Consider the following 22,796-nt stretch of genomic DNA (forward strand, 5'->3'; position numbering starts at 1 on the left):
TGTGTGTGTGTGTGTGTGTGTGTGTGTGTGTGTGTGTGTGTGTGTGTTGGGGAAGGTAAGTTGGGGGGGGTCAGTCAGTGAACAGTTTGCCTTTCTGACAAGTCCCATATCTGGAGGCTAACACTTCTAGAACCTTTTAGGGTCTTCTTCCTTTAGGTACTCTAGAAATCTGCAGACAGACAAGCTTTCCAGAAGAATTAACAACCACAAGATTCACATCTGAAAGGGACCCTTTGTAAAAGCAGGTCACCTCCCTGTGGTCTGTTTTATAAGATACAGATGTTGAACATCGACGGGAAATTCCTTGAGAAGCCAATAGAGGGATGGCAGGGAAGGAGCGAGCCAGGCAGCCACGTCTCCGCCTTGAGGGCCAGCCTTGCAGGTTAGGACCTCCCGAACCCCGAACCCCGAACCCCGAAGTGATCAGGGCCAGCTAGGAGCCCCTCCCCCGCACTTTAACACAACCAGCAGTGGTGTGCGTGGGCATCATAGACCTCTGTCTGTTGGGTCATCATTGTTTGCAGAGAGACCTCTGGCAGAACAGGTGGCAGTCACAGAGCTGACTCTCTGTAACCACTGTCCCTATGCCTTCAACAACTCAAAAGCAAGGTCACACGGTGGATGCACCTTTCTCCCTCTAGAAAGAGAGAGAGAGACTCATTTTCTTTTACCAGCACATGACAAGATTTGGGTGCCATCTCTGGTAGTGACCCCGGGAGTGCCAACAAAAAGGCTGAGTTCTTAGAAAAGAGACTAAATTGGTGGCAAATGGCCTAAATATGTAATCACAGCTGGATGTGAGCAGGAGGCCCTCTGACCTCCAGTTCCTCTTGCAATAGTGCCATTTGTCCTGTGGCTGGACACGCATAAGCCCAGAACCAGAAAGAGACTGCAGAATGAATACAGAATGCTTCTCACTTATGTGACATTACAAGAACCATCTCACGATGTTTAATGAAGATGCTTCAGCTGGCCCTTTTGTTAAGAATTCAGTTGCCACCAGTTCACCAGTTTAAGCTTGGCCCTATCTTGGGTAAATGAAAGAACTGGGGCTGGAAAGATGTCTCAGCAGTTTAGGACACTTGCTGCTCTTCCACAGAACCTGGGTTCGATCCCCAGCACTGACACGGTGGCTCACAACCGTCTGCTGTCTGTGGCTCCAGGCCCAGGGGATCTGACTCCCCTTCCAGGCTCTGCAGGCACTGTACCACATATGTGGTACACAGACATACATGCAGGCACAACTCCCATACATGTCAGTAATAGTCATTAAAAATTTTAAATAGGAGAATCGAAAGAACCGTAGCTGAATGGAGGATGGGAGAGTTGTGCGCATCTGAGAAAGCACAGACAGAAATCCTTAAAATAAAGGTGGCGAGTGCTGCTGGGGGAGGGGAGATGGCTCAGTTGACACAGTGCTGACTGCACCTGCCAGGAGAACACCCATCTAAAAAGCCAGGCATAGTGGTGTGTTCTCATAACCTCAGCCCTGGGAAGGCAGAGACAGGAGCATCCGTGAGGCATGCTGACCAGCCAGCCTAGCCAATCGGTGAGCTCTAGGTTCAGCAAGAGACCTTGTGCCCAAAAGACTGGAGTGATTGAAGAAGATACTCAGTGTCAATCTCTGGCCCCCACATCCATGTACGCACACAAATATATATGAACACGCACACACATGCATATACACATACACGCTCATACACATTCACACCCATCTATGCATGCACTCACAGGAATGCCAGTAAGGCTGCTTGCAGCCTTTGCGCTGTTGCCAAGTAATTCTTCCCTGGGAGGCCAGTCCTAGAAAATTGACAATAAAATCATCTTACAATGTTGTTAAATGTCCCCTAAAAGGGAAACCGCCCTGGGGGTTGAGGAGCTTGGTGGTGCCATCAGTTGTATTGGTGAGGGCTGAGAAGTGTGAGCCGAAGAGAAGTTCGAGAAAGATTAAACAGGAAGATAGCTAGAGAAAACAAAGCTCAGCTAGATTCTGGGTGACACGGAGGACGTGTCTTGCCCCCAGGAGATGGATGGGAACGAGGAACTGTTATTTCAGAAAATGAAAATTCAGTGGGAGGTAGATACCCAGTCCTGCGGCTGCTGGTGAAAGTGTGCAAAGAGAAAGGCAGTATTGAGTGAATCTGAGGAGCGTGTGACAGGCTCAGCGCAGAAATCACCGATCAAGAAAGCAACACGGGAGAGAAAGGAAATGGCCTACATTTATGTAGCATGTGCTATGTGTCAGACACTGTGTGAGTGGTTCATATGTTTATTTAACCCTTCTAACCACCTACCAGCAACCTATAAAGTCATTGTTATTCTATACAGCCGGATGTAGAGAGATGTAGGCTTGGAAGGGACAAGCGATGTCTCCTGTGTGGGACATGGAAGCACTATGTCACCCCATGCCTAGCTGCTTAGTTTCACTCTTGTCTGCTGTGCTGAGCTAGGATTTCAGGGTGATGAGGTTCTGTCATCAGAGAGAGGGAACAGGTCTGGGATCCAGGTGCTCACACAAGATTCGAAAGGAATGTGCATCCTATCCTGTGAGAAGGTCAGGGTTTCAGTGTTCACAGGAGAAACACACAAAGACCAAGAAGATATCATGGAAAAGCTAGAGATGAGAGGTTCATGTTGAGGGCTCAGTTCAAGAGTCCCTGGGCCTGGACTGGGAGCAGAAGCAGAAGATGTGAGAGGCAGCCAGGGCAGGTCTGAGGTTGACACGGGGTAGGAAAAGCTACCTTCTCCTGAGGAACAAGCCAGCTGACCCTACTACTCATGGCCAGGGTCTGGGTAAGTGGCTTGGCCACTACACTAGAGTTCCTAGAAGACAGTATCATACCAGGGTACCGGGAAAGTCGAATAGGACACCAGGGCGAGCCCTGGTGCTGCTTCTGATCCCAGTCTGTATCAGTAGAGGAAGAGTTTAAGTGCTGATGAATTCAGCAGTAAAAGGACAGACTGGAGTGAAACCAAGCAGACAGGGGACTAGAGAAGAGCCCTGGCCAGTCAGAAAGGGCCGGTCAATGGTTCTGGAGCTCCATTGTTGTCAGGACTGGCAGAGTTGTCTGGATGGGAGGCAAAGAACACCGAGTTATAACATGTTAGGATGCCCGTTTCAAAGGCCCACCAATACAGATTCCCCAAAATGGACAGACATTGCTCAGGCAGGGCTGGAGGAGATTTGCACATTTGACAACTGAAAAATTTGATGTGTCCCAAGTGGTTGGTTAGTGCTCAGAATGAGAGAAAAGCTAAATGCTATTTTAGGGGCATAGCATAATTCGCTCAAGTGCAAATTTAGTTTTAGAAATATCCTGGATTCTGTGGTATCTGAAGGGTTTGTAGCATTCTTCCTACGGATGTGTGACCCATGTCTACAGTCTCCCCAATGTCATTCCCATGCCTCGGAGCTAAGTGTGAAAGATCTGGGCTCTGGACCCTGAAGGCAAACTCCTGGGAAAGAACCAAGTACCAGTGTGGGCTGCATGCTGTGCAAACCCTCACAGCGCCCCCCCCCCCCGACAGCCTAGTCAGTAATGTGGAAAGACTCATCTTTGTCAACTTCTAGTTAATGCTTTTGGTTGCCTACCCGTGCCATCACACAATATGACCTGCAAATGCTGGCCACGTGGGTAATACTAAAATTTATTGCAGCAACTCGGTCGCAGCAGAAAGAAACAGCTGAAGTCAATTTTAATAAGATCTTTCACTTAATCCATTTATTTGGTGTGTCCTCTTATGGATAACCCAACCTTCTCATGTCAATTTAGTTGATATCTATATTGTTGCCTTCTCTTTTATTCAAAATCTTGGAGATCTTGGATGAATTTTACACTTGACAATACACTTTAGTCCAAACTGTCTTCCTTCAAGTACTTAAGATCTGTGTGTGACCAGTGGCCATCTGAGTGGACAGTGAAGATCTAAGCCCCTTGTCTGAGATTCCAGGGGAAAGTTAGCTATTACTCTGAACTTGAGGACAGGTGCTCACGTGTCCCCGACTGAGGCCAGCTGTACAAAATGCCATTTGTGGTTCTCTTCCCACCTCAGCTAGTCTTCATTACAAGAGAGAAACTACTTAACAGACATTTATCTCTTAGGGAGGCCTCACACGGGCCGTTTATTGACAAGAGCAACCAATCTAAAAGGCTGACGTCCAACCGTGCCTGTATCTATATGAAAACAAAACAAATGGAACCCAAGTTTGTGGGGAAAAGGAACTTTCAAAAGGCAACAGACCACCAATAAGGAATTATTGGGTTTAGTTACAGCAATGAAAAGCTCAGGATTGAAGTTTAGTTTTTATTTCCTATGTTTGGGATTCTCATCTCAGACCCTGCAATTCCATTTTTGTGCTTAGCTGCATGCAGGCTGGCTTCAGGGAGACATTACGAAAATATATATCTATTATTTTTTTTGAGATGACATCTTGCAAAAATCACTGAGTTAATTTTTGAAGGCAAAAAAAATATATAAGAAAATTCAGGTGCTTGGAAATAGCTTAATGTGTAAAGGGCTTGCCTCACAGACATGAGAACCTAAGTTCAACCCACAAAATGTTAGACATGGTGCCACGTGCCTGTAATTCTTGCACTGGGGAGGTAGAAAATGGCAGATCCCTGGCATGGCTGGCACATCCCAGTGACAGACCCTGTCTCTCAAAACAAGATGGGAAGCTCCTGAAGAAAACATACTCAAGATTGGCCTCTGGCCTCTGTACAGTGCTTATATACACAAACTGGCATACACAGAAGGGGTGGGAGGGAGAGAAAGAGAGACAGAGTCAGAGACACAGATTATTCAATGCAGAAACCTGACCCATCCTAAATGGAGGAGAGAGCAGACAACACCTGCACGCGTGGCCTGCAGTCTGGCTATGCTCTGCTCGTCTCTGGCACCTGGATTTCTTCCACCGCCACTACCTCACTCCACCCACATACAGATGGCAGTAAACCGTTCTAAATTGAATCCTACGTTAGAACCATTCCAGCTCAGACAGCCGCAGTGTGATGACAGAGGGCTTCTCCAGGCTTCCGGAGACACCCTCCCTCAGAAAAAGCAGTTAAAACTGTTCTCTGCGATGAATGGTTGTTGGATTGTCTTTCGTCCACATCTTAATGACTGTTTGCACATTCGGGCCACGACAGATACAGAATCTGGTGGTACCTTCAGGAGTAGATGGAAGAGGTGACTCAGGAGGTTGCAGGTGGCATCGGTGGCAACATGGCCTCTCTCTGTGACAGTGGGTGTCAGCCTGACCCTGGCTGCCTGGAAGTCTTTTGAAGCAAGTATACTGAGAATGTCTGGGCAGAGCAACAGGCAACTCACCCCCGGCCTCCGATGCAGTCTTCTCTGAGATAGCTTTGTTCCAAAGCAAGCACGCGGCAAACCTCAGCCCATAGCCTGGCCTCTTCAGTATGATCAGCCACTGAACTCAGGGTTGTGTTGCCCACCATTCAATGTCTGTAGTAGCGCAAAGAACCTGCCCCATGTCCACAGGAAAGCTAAGCCACCATGGCGTCTTGGAGGGTACCTTCTCAGGAGAGAATTGCTGAGTGTGTTTCATGGACACTTCCTCAGTCCTGGGTAAGAGTGTTGTATTCGAGTCATTGGTTTCATTGTTCCGTTCTCCCCCTTTCAAAAGCCAAGGCACCAGGATGTAATCTGAAGTTGTAACAGTTATGAGTGTGCTGCCCAGAAAGACTTGAGAGGAAAAGTCCTTGAGGACAGAGGGAAAGTCAGAATGTGATAGTCAGGTGTCAGAATGAATGTGAGAAATGGGAATGACAAAATGAGGGTCAAGTCTCACAGGAAAGACAGAAGCTTGAAGCAGGTGCTCATTTCCAGAGCTTCAAGGAAGCCAAACTGAAAAGTTTTCCCCCCAGATGAATAAGAAATAACAGCAGCTTAGACGCACAGCAGTGAGAAAGATGGATGATTGAGACGTGACCTAACTCTGTGACAACTATTATTAAGGATGTCACTGCACTAACTGTACCATTTGGCTATACTAACAAAATAACTCAGTGGTAGAGCACTTGTCCAGCATGATGGAGGTTCTGTGGTCTCCAGTATTGGGGAAGAAAAAGATCAATGACTTATGAAAGTTATCGGATATAATTTTGATAGCACATACAAAATACAGAGAACAAAATGGTGTCTGCATTGTAATAATAAGACACCCATAAGCCTATGAAATTGACCTAAACTCCAAGGTCTTTTTTTTTTTTTTTTTTTTGGGCTTGGTAGAATAATGAGTGATTTCAGTTGCTTTGTGTTTTCTTTCTGTTTCTAAATCTAAAAATCTCTAAATCTTCTAAAATCTCTGTGAAGAGTATAGAATACTGGTATAATCAGGTGGAAATCCAGCCAGGTGTGGTTGCATAAAGTTGAGTGGATGGCTATTTAACACTCACTGCTCACCACTTTCCTGACAGCAGTAACTTCCAGTTTTGCTCAAAAGGCTTTCTTTCCTCCCAGGATAATGAGATCCCGTGGTCCTATTTGACTCTCACAGGCATTCTAGGAGTGAGGCACTAATGTGAAGAAACTGTGAAAACAGCAAAGGGCTAATGCCAGCAGGACATATGGGCATCGTGAGGCATCGTGATGGCCACTGTGTCTGTTTGCAAACCCATTGGAGCATAAGGAATGAGAAACTGAGCATGGATGTGTGTTGCTAAGGATCAGAGCCCACAGGAAATGGAAACTGATGTGGCCAGCTCTTAGCTACACACTGCTGGAAGGGCTCAGGGAGCCCAGGTTTGGACCATGGCTATGCTAGTTGCAATCAGTCGCAGGTTTTTCTTTATGGGAGACACCTTGGACGGAGCATGTACCGGCTGCGTCCTGCAGCTGTTCTTGGAGCTGATGTTCACTCTGCTTCATTCATAGTGGAGTAGGTGATGGGGTACCACATCTGGATGCAGCAAGAGCCAGAGGCTGTGCTGAGTCTCATTAGTCACCTGTGAGCAGCTGTGTAGTGCCAGGGACTGGGCTGGGGCGAGGATCCCTATTCTTAACCTCCCGGAATCCCCCAGGAGGCCTGGCATTTTTTTATACTATTTTCTTTTCCTTTTTCACCATGTTTGATAATTAGTTTTGATTATCATGTCAAGTAGATTTAAGAAACACCTATGAAATTGGTGAGGCGTACCTCTGGGTGTGTCTGTGATAGTATTTCTGGAGAAAATCATATCCTGAGGCCTCTGACACAATCAATGGCTTAATCCTTTAATAGGATCTTTAGTAGGATGGCATTATTGGGAAGTCAAATAAGTAGGAGGTGGAGCCAGGTTGGAGGATATAGCACTGAGGAAATGTCCCTGGGGGCTGTGTGTGCCATGGCCTCTTTCCTGTGTTCCCCCTTCTCTCTGCCTATATTTTTAAGAGAGAAAAAAAACAAACTCCAGTAATTCTCACTAACTCACACACCCTAAAATATTATAAGAAAGTCCCTGAGGCTACCCTGAACTCAGGCCTCTAAGTCTCCTCCTGTCCATCAAAAAAGTGCCTCAGCCATATGTCTCTGCCACTGTGATGCCCTACCCAAGCACATGAAGCCAGGAAACTCAAACAATTATTTTCCTTAAGTTGTTTGTGTCAGGTATTCTGGTCACAGTGACAGTACCATACCATGCAGGCTTCATCTCATATAAACTGTGCACATCCACAAGTAAATAATTCTCCCCTAGGACCCCAAATCAGCAGGTGGACATGCCACCAAGCCCAGATATGCCTCCACATCTATATGTGAGACCCAGCTAACCCTTGGATAAACCTGTTGGTAACATACCTGACAACGAAGCTGCCTGAGGGTTGCGAAGGCAGATGAAAATGCAGCTGACGAAGTCAGAGATCCTGTGTTTGGCTGTGAGTTAGGCAGTTGGCAGGTGTTTAATATGAGAAGCAGGGATCAGTTAGATGTGGTGAATGAGGACTGGAAAAGTGAAAGCGTAAGCGTTGGAGCTCTGTAGCCCACCTGTGACATGAGACCTAAGGCCTTTGTCAGGAAGGAGCAGGACAAACCTTGATTCTTCAGCCATAAAAAACATACAGAAACCTCAACTGGACTCAGTGTCACTGGGCTGGAGCTCCATTGCTCTGTCCCTGGGGCAGGATTAGAGGTCAAAGCAGGCTGAACTGCTCCCAGAATCACCATGCGACCCCTCTGGGCAGGTGTGGGTTGTGGTCTGTCATAGAGAAGAAGGGTACCACATTCCACTTCTGGCCACCATAGGCTTGGAGCCATATCATAATGCAAAAATGCATTCAGTCCCACTTCAGACATCACAGTCTCCAGCTAAACTGTTGTCATGTATACTTTCTGGTGTGTAGGAACTGGTAGCCACTTCAAACTAATTGCTAGAATTATAAACCCATTTCTCTCCCATTTTTATCCAACACTGTTTACACAATGGATGTTTACTGAGTGATTTACCATCTCTGAAAGTCATTGCTGAAATGTTGAAGTAATGCTCACCAAGAAACCCTGATTTTGTAGATTCTGAGTATGTATCAAAATCTAACTGTACTCCTATTAACCACAGAACTTGATAACAAACCATTCATCCTAATTCTCTTAGCCCTTACAATGTGATTAACAATGCAGATAGGGTCCTTTATAAAGAACCTCTGAGCAGCAAAATGGAAAGGAAAAATCAAGTTGCCAATCATAAAATCACATTTAGATACATCTGATTTTTGTGTGGTTTCCATTTGAGGACTCAGTGGTGCCATTGGAAGCTGCCATGGGCTGACCAATGTTTCTGAGGTCTGGGATGAGATGGCAGTGGTTAGCTGATGAGTTTTTCCAGGCTGTCTTTGTAAATTAGGGATTCTGTCAAGGCAAGACCATTTGTCTACTTTCACTGTCATCACTTTAGTAGGAAGGTGTTAAATTGAGGTTATTGGCCCACGGTGGGATTGGATTTAGGCTAAGCAGACATGTGTTGGATGCTTCATCTACTTGGTCCAGTAGCATAAGGTGGTTGCTTACAGGTGTATGTTTCTGTGGGATTGATGTCTGCTAAAGAACCTGTGTTCTGAGTTAGTACCATACATTATGCATCACTGTGTGCTTAGGAGTCAGCGTGAGAGCCCAACATCTGGGAGTGGCCTACCCAGGAGTGAAGTGACCTTTTCCTCTTGGCGCCAGGATTGATGGGAGACCCTGAAAAATATCTTACACTCGGTCTTCTAAGGAGGCTCAGAGGATGTCTTCCAGAAATGATCAATGAAAGCTCAGAACTTGTAATTAATTTCCTCAGAGCAGCTGAGCCACTTCCACACCCTCTACTACATCTGCGGCTGTCAGGGCAGTCAAACCACCTCAGTCTCCTGTGACCGTTTTACACGCCAACTAAAACTCAGTTTCAAAAATAACATTTTTTCCTCATTGTGAAGCCGTACATTTTGCTTATGAAAACTTCGAAAAGCGTAAAGAAATACAAAATAGATTTTAACCTCATAGTGCTTTAAGCCCTAAGTTGGATATATCTGTAGTTAACATTTTGACACATCCTGGTTTTTCTCTGAATAACATATTTTACACAAACATTTGGTCACATTGTATATTACTGTTCTGAAAATGGATTTCCCCCCAATATGCTATTCACCTCATCTTTAATTGGTCCATAGTAGTTCACTGAATGAGCACATCATAATTTCTTTGCCCTCGTGTTAACATCGCAACTGTTCCCAGGTTTTGATAATAAGTGGCCATGTTGTCTTCCATGTTCATGACATCTTCCTTATGTCAAGTACATTAACTCCTATTGTGCTATTTCTGGACTAAGTGATTTATGTATTTGAAGATTTAGTTTTATTTTACATATGTGAGTGTTTTGCCTATATGTATGTATGTTTGTATTATTATGGATATGCACCACATGTGTGTGGCGCCCATGGGCAGTGGGTCCCCGATAACTGGAGCTACAGACAGTTGTGAGCCACGGTGTGGGCGCTGAGAACCCCATAAGAGCAGCAGGCTCTTCATTGCTGAGCCATCCGTCCCGCCCCAGATCTTTGTCTGTAAAGTTTTGATAGACATAGCCTCCTTGTTCTCACAAAGGCTGTGTTAGTTTATATTCTTACCAAAAGCCATAAGCCTACTCTTAGCATCAGTAAACTTTATCCTTGCAAAATTAACCTTTAAACACACTTGTCTGAATAAGTTGATGGAGACTCACAAGCCTTTTGAGAATAGACTCGCTGGTTCTTCTCACCTTCTTTTTGTGAGTCACCTGCTCGTGTTTTTCCCATCTTCCTCTTAGGATATTTGTCTTTCCTACTCATTTGCAAGTATTCCTTAAGGGCATTTGGTTCTGTGATACATGTAAAAAGTATTATTCTACTTTATCATTTGCATTTCATGGAAGTTTTGACACGTTTTTTAATTGTGTACGAAAAACCATCTATGTTTTCTTCATTCAAGATGTCTTGCTATACAAGCTTAACACTGGGGCCAGTAAGACGGTCCACTGGCTGCCAAGGCTGGTGATCTGAGTTCAAGTCCTCAGGCCCCAGATGGCACATGTGTGCCTGGGTGCACACACATCCACATTCACACATAGATAAACAAATGGAATAAAACATTCTGAAAATGACCTCCTCAAGTCTATACTTTCTGTTATGTTTTTATGTTTTGCATTCGAACCCCTGCTCGAATGGCATGGCTCTGAATTTAGAAGGTTCCCCCCTCTTAAGGATTAGCTGTTTATCACAAATGTATTTGTTGATGATCTGTATTTTATTTGGTAATTTGAGCTATGTTTGTCAGGTGATAATCTTGAGAGAATCTGTGTCTACATGGTAAGTGCTGGTTTTGGCTTCACTTGTTCCACTTATTCCTGGGCCTCTTATTACTCCTCCTTATTTCTCTTTACAAATATTCTCAAAAATGTTTTTCAAGTGACATGTGACATTATTTTATTAAGTTTCTCAACTTTTCTCAAGTCACGGAGTGCTAATTGGCCTTGAAATGGCTGCTCAAGGTAATCTGGGTAAAGTGGGCTTCAAGCACTGCATCTCTCCATGCTACTGGATGCCTCCCGGGTTCCTCCAAATCTCCTCAAGGAGTCCATGTTATCGGATAGTTTGCTTGTGTGGGACCTACCTATTGTTATTTGTTATGCATTTATTCCTGGAGATTCAGAGGGATTCCGTGGCATATGAGCAGTAGTCCCCTTACAGTTCCCAACTGCTTATACTGGTAACTCAAAAATTGTGTGTAGAGAGAATACACACTTATATATGTATATAGAGTATATGTGTGCATATGTGCACACACATGTATATGAATAATAACATCCCTGAACGATGGAAATCCAAACATTATACAGTGTGTGTGCATATACACACATATACTCTATATACATGTATGTATTTATATTCTCTCTACACTCTATATATGCATATATATACATATATATGAATGTATATGTATAGATATATATATAGAGAGAGACATACTGGTCACCCCATTGAAGATTTTTCTTCATTTTAATGAGAGGCAAAAAAGACTGGGACCTCCCAAATGGACATTTCTTTTTTATTCTTTAAAGCACCACACATTTAGAAATAGCACTCCTCAGATCCCATCCTCTCAGGGCTACAGATAGAATCTCACAATAGTGCATGCCAAGCGAGACGGGAGCAAGCGCTCACATCCGGGACTGCACTGATGCCCTCATATCAATGCCCTCCGGCTTGAATAGAAGCGTGTCAGGTTTCCTGGCGGCGACACTGAAGCGTGACCTGCCACAGCACGGTGCCCAGTGCCCACCGTTTCCCTTTGCTCTCTTCCACTTGTCTTATAGTGCTGCAGACTCTGGCAAGCCAGGCCGATCTCTATCTGAATACAGCAGCCAGTCGTCTCTGACAGCGCAGAATCTACGCCTTACAGAGGAAAACACATGCAAATATTTGGAGCCTTGGCCTTCAGAAGAACTGATTTTCATTTACACAGCACAGCAGTTTTGTGTGGATGTGTGCAGGAAAATCTGACATTTGAGGAGAATTAGACTCTGGAAGGACAAAGGCGCTTTTCTTTCTTTTATACTCAAGGACAAGGCTTTGCATCCAACTGGAAAAGAGTGCCCCCAAAATAAGATCATCATTAATTTTCATTTGTTATGAGCATATATTAGATTAGCTTGGTTAGTTAAACTAAAAGGGTTATGGCGACTAAGCGCTTTCTTTTTCTTCCATCTTTAGTTGTACTAATTAATGGTCATATACATATATACAATATATGTCATCTCCTGAGATCTGAGCAGCCTCAGAGAAAGGAACCTTTGATGGCTGTGGGCATCATAGCATCAGGACGTTTAAGGTCTTTCCATGATTTATAACATCTCTGAACAATGGAAATCCAAGCTGTATCTAGTGTCTTAGTTACTTTTCTGTCCCTGTGATAAACAGCCTGACCACATACTTTATGTCAGGAAGAGTTTGCTGGGCTTACTGTTTCAGAGAATGAGTCCATGACCGTCATGGCTGGAGAGTGGCAGCAAAAAAGTAAGCATGGCTCTAGAGCTGAGAACTTACATCTTGAGACACAACCAAGAAACTGAGTGAGCTAACTAGGAATGGCATGGGCTTTTGAAACCTCAAAGCCCAGTGACACACCTCCTCCAATGGGGCCGCACTTCCTAATCCTTTCAAAACAGTTCCACCAACAGGGGTCCAAGTTTTTAAACATATTGCCTATGGAGGACATCCTCATTTAAATCACCGAACTGAGGCTTAGTCTTTCCATTAGATTTAAAAAAAAAAAATCATACTGATAGCCTTCTATGTTTCAGTTTTCTGAAATATATGCTTCCACTCTTAACTTTATAAATATTTGGGTTTACAGTCACTGAATTAATTGTGAACCCTGGAATCTCCCACTCTGACATATACACATCTCACCAGCTTCACAAGAGTGCAGATACCTGTATAACATGTCTCCTTGAATGGTTCCATGTTGTAAGTCCATTCTCACCTAGTATTGGTACTAGACCACACCCGTTGTCTTTCATGACATTTTTTTCAAATTGGGTCCCCAGAAAGACAGCACGAAGGACTAACATATTGGGCCCAACTCAGCCAATCAAGTGCTCCTCTCCTGACTGTATTGGAATCATTGAGATTTTCATAAAATATTTCTCTGAAAATATCCCAAATTTAAAAAAAAATGAAAACCAGGCTTGGATGTTTTCATGGGGCAGACTTTTTGTAACTAACCAGGTTGTATCGGCCATTCCAGGGTCATTGACATCTTTGCAAATGGCCGGCTCTTTGTCATCTTCATTCTTCTCCAACCACTTGGATTCTCTAGCCAAAAGGATTAAGAATTAGAGCTTTGTTGCTAGATCTGACCTAGCTTCATCAACTATAACTATGAGCTGAGAACATTTATAAAAATCTCACTCTTAGCTTCTGCGCAAGATGAGTATGTTCAAGAGTAGTCAGTCTGCCCCACCTTTCCCTGTTTCCCTCCCATTCTTTGTATAATTTTGGTACATAAGGTTTCATGCATGGTATTTATCTTAGTACTGATTCATTTCAACCAAGCTTCTCAATAGTGCCAAGATGGCTGTTCATGGCCCACACTTCGAGCAGCTTCTCTGCCTCCATATTGTTGATGTGCGGATAGTGGAAGTCTTGTTGGTGAAGGGTTGGCCAGTGCATTGTGGGATGGCTAACAGTATGCCTAGCCTCTGTGCTAGCTGCCAAGATTACTCCCTCCTCCTTATGACAAATAAAAAATGTCTCTAGATATTTTCACATTTCTTCTGTGGGCAGAATTACCCCCAATGAGAAATACTGCCCTAAGTGATCCTGACCATTGGCCAAGTGTGAGATCTGGTCTGCAGTATGATTTGTTTGTGTATTTGAATTATCAAAATTTCATTCTCTGAATTGATCTGCCCCAGAGTATATGCCACAAAGGACAGAGGAGTTCTGTGCACTCCTGCATCCACAGCACCCAGAAGACTTTGGGGTGTTTAGTGACCATCTATTGGATATTCAGATCCATTAAATCCGTGACTGTGTTGGTGGCAGTGAGCAACTGTACTCCAAAACTGCAGTAGAGTCTTGCGGACTAGAGTATGAAGTTACATTTGCCCCATGCCCTGTCTTCACGCTGACTTAACTCCTGTTAGCAAAGGTTCCCACCACTCAGGCAGATGCCCTGTCAGCTGGTTAATGGTCTGTGAAACTTCAATGCACCCGGGAATGCCACTCCTCCAGATGAAGCCTTCAGCTGGAGAGAGAATCTTAATCCACTTCAAAGGAGACCCTTTTCTCTTACGTTTTAAGAAAGCAGAGTCTTAGTTACCTATAGCAGTTCAGGGTGAAAATCAGCAATATGACATAAGCACCCTGTCCCCTCAGGGGAAGACAGTGGCTCCCCTTTCAATGGGACTTGAACAAGCAGGTATATATTAAGGGCCAGTTATCAGAAGCCTCTGGCTAGCCCAGGATTTCTCTTTCACTGAGCTACTTTCTTCAGTGCTGCTTTTCCATTCCTGAGCTCAAATGGTCAGCCTCTTCTTCCTGCCCCCTGGGGCCCCTAGTTCTCTGCCCACAGGTCTGATTGCAAGGTTGGTGCCAGACATAGACACACAAGTATGCATTATCATTTCCTCCTCTCTGCCAACAACTCCCAACCATTAAGAGGAGGGATTCTTTACGAATGTAAAAGCCATTTCAGGCTTTTGTGTTTTTCTTTAGAATACGTGTGTAAAATGCCCTTGGGAAGTGGTAATTCCTGTAAACTTGCAGAGCTGCTAAATGGTTTTTTTTAATGCTCCCCACCCCCAAATTCTAGGGTTCTGCAACCATTAGCTATTGTAGACTTGATTATTCTTTCTCAAGAGCTGTATTTGAACCACAAAGAGCAGCTCTAGGAAACAGAAGCATAATTGTTGCACACACCGTACCCTCAAAAAGTCCCACGTGGGATAATTGGGGATTAGACCGGAACATTCAGCTTCACCCTTTATGCCACATACCTGGGGCTGCAGATGCCAACGAGTTCAAGGGGTGACAGGCTTTGTGGCCAGCCACCAGCTTCACTTGAACACTGAAGAAGAACTTTTGTCTTTGGGTTGGGATTTGAAGCCCCAGGTGCCGAGGGTGCCACTTAGCAGAGGTCCAGCAGAGCTCAGTGGATGGAATAAATAGATGAATTAAATGCAACGAAGGCCCATGGTTGCGAATGAGCACCTCTACCCGCCAGCTGTCTTCACAAGAGAAGCCTGAGCTGGACCTTCAAGATGAGATTGTCCACCCCAGCAGGAACCATTCTGCATAGCCCCCAACTGTTGCAGTAGCTGGCTTTTCCAGAGAGCACGGGGCTGCTGCAAGGTTCGGGGTGCAGGCCCCATGTAGGACAGCTACAGGAAGAGCAGCCTGGGGTCTCTGAGGACTCTGCACATAGAAGGCTGCCTGAGGGCTGGTGGTGGGAGGATGGATGACTCTTACCCAAAGGCACAGGAAGCCTAAATATGAGGCTCAATGGCTGGGCAGGCAGCACTGGGGACCTCCTTAACTGCCTCGGTCTGCTCAGCACCTGTGCAGCGGGGTCAGCCCTTTGTAAATATTCTCCCGCTGTTATTTTTGTTTTCTTGTTTGTTTTTCTTTTTGTCTGTTAATGGCACATCTGGGTCCTGAATTGGGTCTTCTGATCCTTCAGGGTTTTATTTTATTTTATTTTATTTTATTTTTAATTGTTTTAACATATCAGTCTCCGAGTATCTAATTCAAGAGTTTTACGGTTTTGGCTAACTTCTTAAGCTGTAGTTTACTCTGTGTGTTGGATCCCGGTTTTTCAGCTCACTCTCTGTATCAGAAGGTTTAATCTTTCCTAAAGGAGGGCTTTGGGGGTATAAGATCAATGGGATCTATTGTGAGGAGCGCGCACAAAGCCTCACTTTGTCAGGCTGTTGCTCTGTGAAGCTCTTTAATGGTGCTGGTGCTGCGTGCTTTGGTGTGTCTGCGCTTTACAGTGTTTGTCTTGGGAGTTCAACTCCAAAACTTTCCTGATGAGATTAACACAGATATTTGATTGAGTTTCTTTGTAACTGGTCTTTCAGAGGTTTTTATGTATTTTTTTATTTTTATTTTTATTAATTACAGTTTATTCACTTTGTATCCCCCTGTAGCTCTCTCCCTCCTCCCCTCCCAATCCCACCCTCCCCTTCCCTTCTCCACTAATGCACCTCCCCAAGTCCACTGATAAGGGAGGTCCTCCTCTCCTTCTGTCTGATCCTAATCTATCAGGTCTCATCAGGAGTGGCTGCATTGTCTTTCTCTGTGGCCTGGTAAGGCTGCTCTCCCGTCAGAGCGAGGTGATCAAAGAGCAAGCCAATCAGTTCATGTCAGAGACAGTCTCTGTCCCCATTACTATGGAACCCACTTGGACACTGAACTGCCATGGGCTACATGTGTGCAGGGGTTCTAGGTTATCTCCATGAATGGTCCTGGATTGGAGTATCAGTCTCAGAAAAGACCCCTGTGCCCAGATTTTTTTTGGTTCTGTTGCTCTCCTTATGGAGTTCCTATCCTCTCTAGGTCTTACTATTTCCCCCTTCTTTCCTAAGATTCATTGCACTCTGCCCAAAATTTGACTATAAATCTCAGCATCTGCTTTGATACCCTGCAGGGCAGAGCCTTTCAAAGGCCCTCTGTGATAGGCTTCTGTCCTGTTCCCCCTTTTCTCCCTCTTCTGATGTCCATCCTCTTTGCCTTTCTGAATGGGGATTGAGCATCTTAGCCAGAGTCCTCCTTCTTAATTAGTTTCTTTAGGTGTATAGATTTTAGTATGTTTATCCTATATTATATGTCTACTATCCATTTATGAGTGAGTATATACCCTGTGTGTCTTTCTGCTTCTGGGATACATTACTCAGGATGATCTTTTCCAGTTCCCACCATTTGCCTGCAAAATTCATGATTTCCTTGTTTTTTTATTGCTGAGTAATATTCCATTGTGTAGATGTACCACAATTTCTTTTTTCATTCCTCAACTGAGGGGCATCTGGGTAGGATGAGCTGAGAGCCTGTTCTCTGATGAGCTAACGTTTAAAATAGATGCTGTGCGGACCTCATCTCATAGTAAGGGCTCTCAGCTTTGGCTACCAACTGGGGTATGTGGGAGGAGCCTTTTAAATCATCATGCCTGACTCTGCCCACCCGAATGAAACCAGAGTTCTGAGGCCAAGACTGGGACAGCTTTAGTTTTAGAACCTGTCCAGACAACCCCTGCCTGGGTTGTTTGTGTGTTCTGCCTGTGTCGATGATGACCCTAATGCCTATTACTCTGGACATCCACAGAAGTATGTTGTGTGCGATAGTGGGTGTGAATTAAAATGAGCGTCTATCTTCAATTCACTAGCTCCAAAGATTCCTGGAACCACCCCAGGGTCTTAGCAAAAGCCCTCGAAGGGTTCTTTCTCTTCTCTTTGGTTCTGGGTCTTCACCACACAGCTGGGTGCCCTAAATTCTCCTTGGCAAGCCTAGAAGGGGCGTCAATGTGTGGAGAAAGCTGGAAGTCATATGTTCCTCTGACGCCAGGAGTCTCAGTCCTGCTGTATATCAGATCAAGACTCAGTGTGTGCAGGGACAGGCGCGTAACCAGTTGAGCAGTCATTCTCACATGATATGAGGGAGAAGAAACAGGCTGTAAGATAAGGAAACTTCAGTATGCTCCCTCTCACACACACAAGTGTAAATTTTTAAAGAAAAAAAAAAAGATGTATCTGTATTTTCTTTAACATTTTAAAGCTTGCTCTAAGAATAATAAAATGATTCTAAACATAATACAGAAATGACTTTTTAAATATCCATTAAATAATTGTTCAAGAAAATACCTGTTTTTTAAAATGGATATTCCTTCCTGCCATCCCATACTGATACTTTGGGGCCAATGGAAAAAACAGGGAGATGTCTCAGCTGGGTTTTAAGAACTCAGTTCAAGAGAGAAAATGAAGGAGATCATTGAGTTAATTGGAAAAGGGCTAGCTGCTGTAACAAAAACAATCTCATTCTAGGGTCTTAACCCAAGTTTAGTGAGCTGGTAGCCAGATCAGGAGGCCTCCCCTTGTCTGTCACCTGGGTACTTCCTACTAAATAGCCCTGAGGCTTGTCTTTTATACATGCCCCACAGAGGAGGGAGTGGGTACAAGGTAAGAAAGAGCATCTCTCTACTAGGCTGGACCACACACCCTTTCAGGCCTCGGAGCAGGGCCTCTTCATAGGGTCTCTGGCCTGTGGGAACAGGTTCAGCCAGAGTTCAGCAACAGTGCACATGATAACACAGAACGGTCAAATATGGCCACTGCCCTAGGAATACCTCCCACAGCCGGGCCTGGTCCCTGACTCAGATGACAGGCACCACAGAGCTGAAATGGCATTCTGACGGTGTGTGTTCTTTTTCCTTCTTCCCACAGACATTGCCAACGGCACCAGTTCAGGGGGGTACCGCCCACCTCCCAGAACCAAAGAAGTCATCATCAATGGCCAGACTGTGAAACTAAAGTACTGTTTCACCTGCAAGATTTTCCGGCCCCCTCGAGCCTCCCACTGCAGCCTGTGTGATAACTGCGTAGGTGAGTAGACCCAGAATGCTACAAGAGTAGCAGTTCCTGCTAGGATGCCCGAATGGGCAGGTCCTGTCTTTATTGCTTGTGCTGAGGCTGGGCGGAGGCTACTGTGTCCATACATTTGTCTGTCTCTGATGAACACATTCACCTAGCCTATACTCACCTCTCTGTTTCACTGTGGGGTTTTTAACCCTGCCATGGACCTTCTTTCTCAGCAACTGGTCCTTTGTTCCTCCTAGATGCCAGACAAGCAGATACTTGAAATATAGCTGTTGCGGCCCTCGGTCCCTCCATTGCCTGACAGCTGGCTGAACACATAAAGCATGTACTTTGTGCATTCCCTCCCCTTCCCCATTGCTCAGGGGCCTCGTTTGGAGACGAGGGAGGTCTTGGATCTGAAGGAGGGAAAGAGGTGGAAACAGCCAATTTCAACATGCAGCTAGAGCTCAGACAGGGGGACAGGCAGAGAGAAGGTGCCAGCTCAGAGGTCCCTGGCTGTGTGTAGCCTGCTATTGACCCAACATCAGCTTCTCCAACTGACCTGGGTCCCAGGCAGGGCTTCCTGTTCCTTTAGACTGAGAGCTGGTCACCATAGCGGTCCTCCATCCTAGGCATAGCTCCTAAGAGAAGAGGGTAACAATAAAGACAGAAGAAGGCTTGGCCAGACTATGGGAGACTGCAGTTCCTGTAGCCAGACTCCACAGAGGTGAGAGTGGAAATGTTGCCCCTCAGACCTGGAAGCAGAGGAGTACTCTTAAAGCAGTGTCTCCATCAGTAACACATCATTGATTTCCATCGCCCTCCTTCAGTCTCAGAATGTGTAGTCTCAATTCCTCCTGAGGAAAAATAAATAAATTTTACAGTGTAACTCCTGGTGCACCAAGAAATCATATTAATCTTGAATTCACTTTATCCTAACTTTAATAATCTGCAGCTTGATGCAAGGCTTATGTTTTTCCCTGTCTATATTTGTCTTTGTTTTTATTAACTTAGATTTCTGTTGGTTTCTGATCCCCTGTGGAGAAACTTGGAATTTTCTTCTGCCATTCCCACCTAGCAAGGAGCCTGTAGTTAAGACTGAGGGCTGTGACATAGGGTAGCCGGGCTCCGCATGCTCCCTGCGTGACTTAGACAAGCTACTTAAACCGTGCCTCAGTTTCTACAGTGGTTGAAAGGAGACACAGACAGAAACACACAAAGCAGGAAGAGTAGCAGCGGGCATGGGACAAGCATTAGTTGCTGTCGCTGTCACTGTTTCTGCTGCTGTTGCTACTGTCGCTGCTACCGCCTGGATATTTTTGAGTGGCTCTCTCTAGGCAAGTCCTTGATATACATCTGCTCTCTGCAACCGTAATGACAGAACTGTACCCTGTCCTCCATGCAGGGCGCATGGGGTTCCTATAAAGCCATGTGAGCAGCTTGGTGTGATTGGGTAACACCTACCCCAGTGGCCGTTCCACACTTACCTTGAAGACATTTGGGGCCAGACAGCATGGTGGCTTCAGTGTCATCCAGGAGGCAGCCCGAAGGATGATGAACAGCCTCAGGGCTTCTCTTGGGTTGTAATTTTGACCTCTGGGTCTGTTACAGGATGAAATAGCCTATCACTTCAGCACTGCTGTTGTTTTTTATGTTCTTTCCTATGTGTGGTGGGGAGGGGATTCTTATCCTAAGTTGTATTGGGATTAAATAAGAAATTGCTGTCTACAAATCTAAAGTGTTTACATCCTGATCATTGAGAAATTTTTTACCCATTTCAAAACACTTTTTGTTTCTGCTTTACTCCTTCTCACCAGTTTGTCTTAATCCTGTTTCCTGTCTCTGGGGTAGATCCGTAATCATGCTTAAAAAGGGAGCCTTTCCCATCTCACCGTCAGTTATGCTTTAGAAAGTCCTGTTGGAGTCCTGTCACCTCATATATTCATACAGTCACTCCCAATATGGCCCGCATTGCCCCATGGGTATGTGTGTCTCTTAAAGGAAACTGACAAATTGGATATAAATCTTGCTGCCAGAATTATGTTTGAATTTTCACAGTTGACAGCATGTTTTTGCCAGAGTAAAACTGTTTGAATTTTCACAGTTGATGGCATGTTTTTGCCAGAGCAAAACAGTTTCCTCTGGTGGACTCTACCAATGGTAAAAGCTAGAGCCATCGGCCCACAGTGTACAGGAGGCAGGTGTGGCCCTTTCTGGGGACTTGGTCACAAGGTCAGCCCAGCAGCCCACAGGCAAAGCTGGGCAATGTTCCATGAACAAGAGACACCAAAGAGAAAGGGAAAGGAGAGGCAGTGAAAAGGTCTGGGGTGGGGTCAGGAAGAGGAAGCCCAGCCTAAGGCCAAGGTCCCTCTCTATGGAGGACAGGGGAGGTGAGTAACATAGTCTTTTTAAAATAAAGTGTGTGTGTTTACTTGGAACACAAACACACACACACACACGCACGCACGTACACACAGTGTTATCTAAGCCTACATAGCTTTGCTTTTTCCAGATAATTGTGCAACAACAGCCTTTGGCATGACTGATGAACAGCCACAGATCAGACCTCTGCATTTGGGGAATAGAACGGAAAGCAAAAGTCTCCCACAGAGCAGTGTAATTGCAAGCTTGCTGCTAGTGTATTTTTAGATAGAAGGTTTTTTTTACCAGAACAGTTCTACTTTTACAGTAAGTAAAAAAAGACAGGTGTGTTGGAAGCCCAGGTTAGAATCCCCACTTCCCTTCCCTTGTCAGGAGCAGCTTTGGGTCCTTACTTCCTAGGAGTGGTGGATAATTGCTGTCTTGCATTAGCAAGAGAGGAAACGGGAAAATGCAGATTTCTAAGTTAGCTCGGAAAATTCTTTTTCTTTGTTACATAAATTTTAAATAAGAGCCAAGTCTTAAGAGCCTCGAATTCTTAGTCGGGGGCTGAGGGAAGAGCTTCCTTGGGGGCTGAATGCTGGTGCAACCACAGAAAGAGTAGGCAGAACAGAAGGGCTGGGACCTGGCCTTCAGCACACAGAGCCAGGGCTGCATCCTGCTCTTGTCACTGAAGAACCCTGGAAGCCGAGAAAGTTTTCTTGATACTCCCAACTGATTCCAAACCTATAAAACAAGATGAGCCTAGCATAGCTTATGAGTTTCATCTAAGGAATAAGTGAGGTCATGCCCACTGAAGAACTCTGCTCAGACACAGCACACACAAAGTATTGCCACCAACATTCCCACTCCAAACTAGTAGTGCTGCTCCCAGCTCTCTGTTTAAAGCAAGCTCCAGTGCCTGGGGAGATGGTTCCGTCAGTGATGTGCCAACTACAAGCGTGAGGACCCGAGTTCCGATCCCCAGCGCCCATGTGCAAAGCCATGTCCAGCAGCATATGTCCCTAACCTGAATTGGGGACCCTCAGGTCCAGTGAGAAAATCTGCTCAAGAAAGTAAGATGGCGAGTGGCTGAGGAAGACTGCAGATTTTGATCTGTGGCCTCTATACCTATATACACACTCATGTATATACCCATATAAAAAGATGATTATACAACACGCACACACACACACACACACACACACACACACACGAATGAGGTTCATCCTGGCAGATAAGGCAATTCCTTGCTTTACTAATAGGATCTTGACAACCCTCAGTAATAGAAAAGAACCCATTAATTCTTTTCTGTCTCTCACATGGTTGTTGTTTAGCTGTGTGTCTGTCTGTCTGTCTGTCTCTTTCTCTGAATCATCCCCCCTTGGGTGTTGCCATCAATCACTTCTGTACATCCAGAATAGACAATTTGAGGCTGTCTGTTTATCCTGGCAATCTTGGCACTTAGAGATGTTTTTACATTTATTTGTGTTAGGGAGAGCATGGGGTGTGTGTGTGTGTGTGTGTGTGTGTGTGTGTGTGTGTGTTCTAGCCTATGTGTAGAGGTCCCAGGACACCCTGCAGGAGTCTGTTTTCCACCCGCATCATTTGTGTTTCAGGGGTTAGCCCCAGATCATCAGGCTTTGCATCAAATACCTCTACCCACTGAATCATCTACTGGTCCCACAAAATATTTTTAAGCAACTAGTATTCAGGGCTCAGATTCACCCTAGCTCCCTTAGGACTTCTCATCTCTTAGATCAGTAGGGCAAGGATGATGGAGGGAGCTGAGAAACAAAACAGAGGTGCTCATGAAGTGTTCTCAAAATATGGATGGTCTACAGCCCCAGAAGCCTGCTC

General features: G+C 45.1%; 1 protein-coding gene across 4 annotated transcripts in view; it reads left to right on the forward strand.

Annotated features, from left to right (window-relative positions):
- Positions 1–22,796, forward strand: part of Zdhhc14 (zinc finger DHHC-type palmitoyltransferase 14) — a 284,482-nt gene that overhangs the window by 154,439 nt on the left and 107,247 nt on the right. For all 4 annotated transcript variants that reach the window (XM_055615905.1, XM_055615902.1, XM_055615903.1 and 1 more), the window contains exon 3: positions 18,447–18,605. In XM_055615905.1, coding sequence (XP_055471880.1) covers positions 18,447–18,605 — 159 coding nt within the window. The remainder of the gene's footprint in view (positions 1–18,446; positions 18,606–22,796) is intronic.

The sequence above is a fragment of the Psammomys obesus genome, unplaced genomic scaffold, assembly GCF_907164565.1.
Source record: "Psammomys obesus unplaced genomic scaffold, mPsaObe1.curated_primary_1811, whole genome shotgun sequence".
NCBI classification, from domain to species: Eukaryota; Metazoa; Chordata; class Mammalia; order Rodentia; family Muridae; genus Psammomys; species Psammomys obesus.